Below are 8,722 nucleotides of genomic sequence, written 5' to 3' on the forward strand. Positions count from 1 at the left end.
GCTGCTGAACACACAGTCTCACTGCTGCCATATTGACTTTATGTAAAACCACATGAGCAAATATTTTGGCAGTGACTCTCCTACAGCAGGTGACATGTGTATTGCTAAAATAGATGACACATACTAATAATTTTGATCAAGTTCCCGCGGTAATGATTCCGAAAACTGATCCGTACCTAACCTGCGGAAAAGCATCAAAAATCCATCATGCTTCATCACAGCCTGAGTGAAGAAAAGAAAAACATGCAGAGGCCTCGCCGAGTATTTCCTGTAACTGGAGGAGCCACTTAAGCAGAGAGGAAGGTTATTGGAGGGGGAGAGATTCTGTCTTCACCGTGACGTCTTTGATTGGAAGAATGCAGGTGAGGAGGTAGGGTGTCCCAGTCTAACCTTTGATTTAATCTGAGCTCCTAAGAAATTTTCTGATATTGCTGAAACCTCTGTGTAGCCGGAGACTCTTGTGTACTGACCACCTTCCTGCTCACTTGAAGCTTCAGACTGCAGGATGCAACAGCTGGGGCGGCTGAGGCTGAGGCCGTGGCTGGAGGAGCAGATTCAGTCCGGGAGGTATCCAGGAGTCAGCTGGCTGGACCAGGTAGACCCTCCATCTTACCCTCATCCCTACATACATCTAAATAGTTCTTGTAGTTTTTGTCACTTAAACCGTGAATCATGGAATATTCTTGGCAGTAACTATATTTATTCCAACAGTCGGCACGAATCTTCCAAATCCCCTGGAAACATGCTGCTCGTCATGGCTGGAGTATTGACAGAGATGCTACGCTCTTCAGGAGTTGGGCCATGCACACTGGTAGGAGCCCCATACTAATGTGTTTGCACTAATGTGTGCAAATGTGTTTTGTTTTTTTTTATCCCAGTTGGTTGGTCCCTCAAGCCCTTCAAGCTGCTTTCATCCATTTGTTGCCTATTGTTCCATCAGTCTAATGCTATGTTGTGTTACAGGTTTACATTTGTGATTATAGCCTGATGTTGTTGAGCAAAACAACAGCCTGTAGACAACTAACACAATGTGCTACTGGGTTCAGAGTTTCAAAGTATATATATTTTTAGTATACAATTCCAGTTTGCATGGGTAATATATAAACCATGATATTTCCAATAATATTAAACAGTAATATATGTAATAATCATGCTGAAAAATTGCTTAACCTTTTTTGTTAAAGTGATATGTCTCAGAAAAAACTGTGCTACGTTATAAACAACCACCAAGAGCAAAGTGAGTGACCTTTTTTTTTCACTGTAGTTTTAGTGAAAGTAATAGTATAAATGGAGCTATTTGCCTGCCTTTGCGCTCATGTTAATATTCCATTTTACAGGTTGTCCTGGTATTTTGGGGGTTAAGATGCATGATGTCTTCACAATGTCTCTGGCACAAGTTTACTGAGGAATCTGAACTCTATAAAAACATGGATTACATGAATTTAAAAAAAAGGAAAACAAGCAAAGAAAGTCCAAAGAACAATCATCACAGAGTATAATTTCAAAAAAGTTATTCAATTTTTAGGAACAAACATGAGTTTTAAAGAAACTGCTTCAGCCACTCCTTGATAGAAGTGTTTCCAGTGAAGAGCCACTATAGTTGTATTGTTCAGTTTTTCTTGATCTGCCACATTCCTGTCATGATGCTACTTTCCAGCTGAGGGATAAGAGTTCAGCGGGGAACTTCAAATAAAAGGAGCCAATGAAAGATATAAACAATCTGTGAAAGGTTAAACAGTAGGCAGCAAAGATCTAAGTCCAAGTCCCTGCTATGAAAATTCAATGCCAAAATGTAATACAATCACTCAAACACAAACAAAGCATTTAGGTCACTTCATCTTCTCATGGCAGTCAGAGAACTTTAAAAAGTAAGTTGTGTCTAACTAATGATTACCTGGCTGTAGTAATCAAACAAAAAAAGACTGAGTGATTGGCTTTCTTGTGAATTACACTGTGTCCAGAATCCACAGGATATGAAATAAATGTTCCATAATGCCATGGCTTGATAGTTTTGTTTGGTTCTGAGATACTAGTTAAATCAAGTTCTCACACACGCACGCGCGCGCGCACACACTCACACACACACACGTAAAGCACGTATACATATTTCTATCTTGGGAAAGTCACGGTTTGTGACTGTAGCTGCATCACATCATGGGAAAGCTCCAGTTGACTTGCTGTGGACGTGCAGAGGGTCATATTACAATCAAAGTACAACATTAATGCTTCTCAGAAGATCTTTAAAAAAACCATTCAGGAGCTTCGTATGTAAGAACAGATACTCTGTACAATGGGAAAATTTTAGAAATTTACCTGAGCTTTAGAGACATTTTAATCAAACAAAACCATAAAATAATCAATAATACAGATCACACAGACTATGTAAACATCAGTCATTGACTTATGAAAGCTTTTCAAATTATTAACGAGTGTGGGAGATTCAAAAAAAAAAAAAGACAGAGAAACCTGCTCCTCTGATTCTTGTTTGCCCTTGTCCATTGTAAATGATCCATAGTGGATCTTAAAGCTCCACTGACTTTATTACAGAGGCTACCAATTATATTCAAAGGACTGGCTCAGGGCCAAATCACACAGTGCTGCTAAATTTGAGAAAGGACTCAACACACTGGATGAAGTCACTTGACAATGGGGGTGATGATCGATGGTCTGCCAGTCGGTGGTAGATAATGGTTTCAGATAGCAGCACAGCTCAAACTGTTGTTGAAGGCAAAATACTGAATAAATCCTTGAATTAATGAGGCTAATTAATTGAGAAAATACATGCATTTATGAAAGTTGTTGTCTTTCCAAAGAACATAGTGGACACTAAAGGCAGTAGTTCACATACAAATTGTTCCTACCACGTTCCACCATGTCAAATTGCTGTTGCCACTTCTCCAGTACAGTAACGAGGGTGCTCATTTGGATAGGAGCAGCTGTTTAAACACTGTACGTTTCATAAAAAAGGGTACATGTCTGAAAAGGGCTGAAGAGAAACTCCAAGATGTACTGTTGTGGACTAGAATTTCCATACAGTTGTAAAGACATGCATATCATGGCAGCCTTGAGTGTCCAGTGATTCCTACAAGTCTTCATTTTCTATGATGAAATAATTGAAACACATCTTTGTCACATCAAAACAGTCATGCATTTTGCACAGATTTATTTTAGGTTGTCTACAAATATTAGCAAATCTACTCAGTCAAAAAGCACATACAGCAATATGATTAATCAGTCTTTCTGATGTATACAGGTGGATAATCAAATTTTCTTAGTGGTATGATCTCCCAACTCCTTATGAGTGGTTCTGATTGACTACAGCTGGTGACTCCTCTGAACCAATTTTAATTGAGCCTATTTGAAATACTCATTAGACTCAGAAACAAACACTAGGACACTGGAAAAGTCTGAGGAGCTAATCGCAGATAGGAAAAAGCAAGTAACTGACTGAGCAAGTCAGGAAAGTCACTTGGAGCCATTTCAAAGCAGCTACAGATCCATAAACGAACTGCGCAAATGATTGTTTTTAAGTATAAAGTGCATGTCATAGTTGTGACAGTCAGGAAGAAACATAAGCCATTATCTACTGCAATGGGATGATTGGTCAGGATGGTCGAAAGTCAACCAAGAATCACCAAAAAGCAGGTCTGCTATCAGTTAGAAGCCATTGGAACTCAGGTGTCAGTGTCCACAGTCAAGTGGACTTTACATTGCCATTGGTTGAGAGGCTGCTAAGGAAGAAGGAAATACTTTCTCGAGAAGCGGCAGCATAAGGATCAACTGAAGTTTGCTGCTGAGTACAAAGACAAAGGAAAAGCCTTAGGGAGGAAACTTCTGAAACAAAATTGAGCTATTTGGCCACAATGGCCAAAATTATGTTTGGAGAAGAGAAGATGAGACCTTTAACTCCAAGAACACTAAACCTACAGTGTAGCAGGGTGGTGGTAGTATTATGCTGTGGTGCTGTTTTGCTGCCAGTGGATCTGGTGTTTTACACTGAGCAAATGAAACAAGGAAGGAGGATTATCTCAAGATTCTTCAGAAAATTCTGAAATCTTCTGCCAGAATGTTGGTTCTTGGATACATCTGGATGTTCCTGCAAGACAGTGACAATCAATGCAGAATTAAGTTTTTAAACTGGCCTCCCCAAAGTCCTGACTTAAACAAGTTTGTGACACTAACCCAACCAATTAGCCTAACTGCACTAAATCTATCAAGAACAGTGGTTAAACATACAACCAGAAGCTTGTGGATGACTACCAGAAGTACCTAAGGTGAAAATGGCCAAATGACATTTTACCAAATATTAGCACTCCAGTATTTATAATTTTGATGCAACACATTTTGTAATACTTCCAGAAAACCTATCAAAAACTTATGAAAGATCCAAAATGAATTATTGATTTTTGTGACAAAGATGAATCTGTTTCAATGAGTCCATCAAAGAAAATTAGGAGTTATAGGAGTCAGTGGAAACTTCAGGTTGCCAAAATTTGTATGGTCATTACAAACGTATGTAAACTTTTGTTTGCAGTTATGCAGCAAGAGTAAACTATACCAAAATCTGCTTTTAAAAGTCTTGTTTTTGCGGATATCCGGTATTTTCACTTGTCAACTTGCTGAAATGGGGAACAGGTGTACTCCAGGACAACGTTGTTGTGCATGATTAGAGGAGAATGCCCCAATCACAGTCTCCATCCACATGTCGAAGTGTTATAGAGTTAGCAGACTTCACTGATTTCACAGCTTCAGCATGTCAATTAATTCCATCCTACAATGGCAAGAAAAGAAGACAGGGGGCGCAGCTTGCTTTGAAAAACTGCATCAGGGTGCACTGATTGTTCACCTGACTGAGAAGTGCCACATGTTCCAGGGTGAGACTCCTTACTGTGGGCTCGAATCCACCCCATGACCATTTACTGCATGTTGCACCATCTTTCTCCTCATTTTTTGTGGGCCCCAGGACAACCATGTCACCAATTTGGCTATGAACTACTGGCAAGACCTTCAGGCAAGTCTGCGGATATATGGACTCATAGAAAGAGTGTATAATAGTTTCAAAAAGTCCACATCAGAGCCTTCATGTACATGGCCTTGGAAGAGCCCTATGCTCACTGAGCACAAATGTGCTTTAAAGTCTGTGAGTCCAAGGATGTTGCGACTGTAAATAGGCCATTGCATACTTCAAACTACACCAAGTCAAAGCCAGACCTGCTGCAAGGACAGTGATATGTGCTTCTATGCCAGGTGCAAGGATTATACTTTAAACTTACATCGGTTGGCAATATGAACTCTGAATTTTGGGTTTGACTTCTTTTAGTTTTTGTAGGTAAGCTGAATTTCTAACAAATTGGCATGATGGCAAATGTCCGGGCTTTTTCTTTGTGTGTTTTTTGATTGGTCTGTGCTTGTTTAACCCATTTTTAACATTTCTTAAATTGTATTTATTTATTGTGCAAATGTTGACAGTACAACATCGAGAGACACATTCTCATTTTCTCAAGTTCCAAAAACATTTTGTATCTAATTAAATCATCTCGTAACAAATCTGAGCCAGCTAACCTACCCAGAAAACTGTACTAACTCCACATAAAGTTGGAGGAAAATACAGACATAAGAATACAACAATGAAACAAAACTAAAGCAGTAATGTTTGGTTCTATGACCACTGACTTCAGGCCGGTACCGCCCCGGCAAAGACAAGCCAGATCCCAAGACATGGAAGGCAAATTTCCGCTGTGCCTTGAATTCTCTGCCTGACATCTGTGAGCTGCGGGAGCACAGCAGGAAGAAAGGCAACAACGCCTACAGAGTGTACAGGATGCTGCCCAGCTCACAAACATACAGACGCAGGAGAGGTAAGAGAAAACACCTACAACGCATTTACCACTTCAGTTCTGAGATGGACCAGTGTGACAGCACTTTCTTCCTTTCTCCTTCTCTCTCAGGGCTGCGATTTTTCAGTCGACCCCGAGAAAGACAGACCAGCTTAGGAGCATGCGCGTATGATGATACATACACCACACACACTTGGCAACCCACCACAACAAGATCCAGTACAGACACACCACAGGAGGAAGAGAGTGCTGCAGAAGACACATTGAACAGCACTCAGACACACGGTGAGATAAGTTGTTGTTGAAGTGCTTTGTTGCTCTTCTGCGTGTTGATAATAAAAGATTCTGCCTCTGTAGCAACAGAGGGATGATAGTTATTGCTGTCATGCAGGGATGTGGGAGGCCAAAACCGAAGACCAGGAGCAAAATGATGCTGTCTTTAAGGTATCCTACCTTTAACTACCTTACTGACGATATATGCGTAGATTCTCAGTCATCCAGGTCATGGTAATCCTAAGAGATTTTTGGTTTGTTTGTTTCAGTTTGCAGCAAGGAGGCTTCAGTTCTGACTGATGGGGAGTCCCAAGTATATATTGTCACTCCCAACTCACATGACTAATGAGTCATTAATGAACTAAGACTCACATGCCTCCAGGCATGAATGGTTGTAAAACTGCCAGGTGAGGGATGACTCAAAATGTTCATGATGATGACACTTCCTGAGAAAAGATTTCAAAGTACCTGACAGAGAAGGCAGATGGAGTGCAGAAAGGCACGCATGTGAAAATCTCTAAATATAGGAGGGGGGTCTACAACACCAGTTATCAGGTGCTTATAATGCAGTGTTGAGATCTTTTCCCAGAAAGTTTTGCCACCATTAACATCTTGAATCGTGAGGTGTCAGTGAGTCTTTAGCCATCTACAGTCCAGTTGCTTTCAACTCCAGCTCTTAGGATTCCTGAGTAAATGAATTGAAATTAGCTTTTTAATCAAATACTGTGTGGTTTCACCTGTCACTGAGATGCTGTCAGTGGCAAAATGACTGACCCTCATAGAAACACCCCCTAGAAACCTGGAAGCAGCCATTACCCAATGAAGCTGCATCATGTCTGGCGAAACTTCTTAGAGATCCGTAGCATATTTCTAGGATTTCCCTTTGCTGTAGTTTGCATTCAGTAAATGGTGCTCTTGATGTGTATTTGATTGACTAAGTGTTTTGCTTTCCATAGCTGATGGATCACTTAAGCAACGCAGACCTCTGGAACCAGACGGCTGAGCAGAGAGGATGGAGAACTCACACTTTGTGGGACCACTGGCACTGTATGACACTATCAAATAAAGTGTAACACAATATATTCTGCTATATGTATTATCTTTTTATGTATGGATTTGCTATTATAATGACACTAAAACCATAAGATGAATATTGTTTTTTCTGGTAATGTTGTCTGGAATATCTGCACAGTGTTTTCATTTTGACATGGATGGTGCACTTGCATGTCAAACAAGAAAAAATTTGCTCAAATTTTAAAGGTTTTAATTTAGTTGTGGCAAGTTTATGCTGCTCTCTCATGGACAACTCAAAAAAAGCAGTACAGCTATTCCACAATGAAAAACAATTCATCCAGTTTATCAAGACAAAAAACAAATTTCCTTTTACCATGAAAAGAATATATCTAATTTATGATGATTTGTGTTTCACTTACTTGTGTGATTTGTTTATTTGGCCATTTAAAATCTACAATTCAGATGTAGTTTTTATGAAAGACGATATATGGACTTTTTATTATGGAGTGAAGGACTACGAAAAGTAACTGACAAAGCAATTTGATCCCATCTGTCTCTGAATGAGTGTTTAAATGCTATTTTGTACTCCATAGGTGCAGGCGATGATAACCCGTATTCTCTGCACACAGACAGCTACAGTGATCTGTTTGGTCCAAACTACGTCAAAGAACTCTCTGACTGGTCTGCACATCAGCAAACTCTGCTGCCGTAGCCGTTCACCAACAACTCATCCTTCTTCTCCTCGTGTTTACCAAATACTAAAGGCTGGTTTTCCTCGAGGCCTTCTTTCTAACCCTCAGCTGTTTTCCTCCACCCCTCTTTCTGCTGACCACTGAAAGAAAGAAACAAGAGAAGATGAGAGGACAGAGGATATTGCTCTGTCAGTGGGTCGCTCGGCCATCCTCTCTGCTGAACATGCTGAGGTGAAGATCTTATTCCAAGCCAAGCTTTCCCTCTGTCAGCACCACTTGCATTCCACTATGTTTTGGTGCCTCAAACAAGCTGAAATGACACCAAGCTCACACCACAGCTTTCAGAGTAAACAGATCTCATTTCGCTTCAGTGCAGGATCAATTATTACCCTCCTGCTTCTTTGAATATGACTGGAAGTTTATTCAATATACAGCAAATGAAGTGCAGAACAAAGAGGCAGGGCATGGAATAGTTTGTAGGTTTGTGTTTAAACCTGCTTTGCCACTCACAAGAAGCTGAAATATTGCATAACATTATGTATACTATGTTTTCTATCGGATGCGTGTGTGCTTCCTTTACATTTGCGCCATTGTTTTTAAGATCACGAGATAGAACAGTTTGGCATTCTACTTTTTTTGAAGGCAGCTGATGCCAGTTTGTTTTGTGTGATTCTGTACAACCTAATTTGTTTTGTATTTTGAAGTGCATGAGTCTTTATAGCCTGTGTATATATTGAAAATAAAAACTGATGGCAGTTGTGTGTATTAGTTGAATAAATTGAATACATTATATGTGCTTGCTGTGTTTGGAGATGTGTAACAGCAGTGTTTCCTTCTTTCCTCTCTCTTTAATCATTTGGGATGCCTGAGAATTAGGTTGAGGGCCCTTAAGTGGAGTCCAGCGGA

General features: G+C 40.1%; 1 protein-coding gene across 1 annotated transcript; it reads left to right on the forward strand.

Moving 5' to 3' along the window:
- The first annotated feature begins 374 nt into the window (after positions 1-374).
- Positions 375-8,608, forward strand: irf1a (interferon regulatory factor 1a). Its single transcript, XM_022209170.2, has 7 exons — positions 375-595; positions 712-811; positions 5,679-5,858; positions 5,949-6,122; positions 6,229-6,281; positions 7,067-7,157; positions 7,718-8,608. Exons 1-7 carry the CDS (start codon positions 506-508, stop codon positions 7,834-7,836), a joined length of 807 nt encoding a protein of 268 aa, XP_022064862.1. The 5' UTR covers positions 375-505; the 3' UTR covers positions 7,837-8,608.
- The last annotated feature ends 114 nt before the right edge of the window (positions 8,609-8,722 follow it).

The sequence above is a fragment of the Acanthochromis polyacanthus genome, chromosome 2, assembly GCF_021347895.1.
Source record: "Acanthochromis polyacanthus isolate Apoly-LR-REF ecotype Palm Island chromosome 2, KAUST_Apoly_ChrSc, whole genome shotgun sequence".
Taxonomy (NCBI): Eukaryota; Metazoa; Chordata; class Actinopteri; family Pomacentridae; genus Acanthochromis; species Acanthochromis polyacanthus.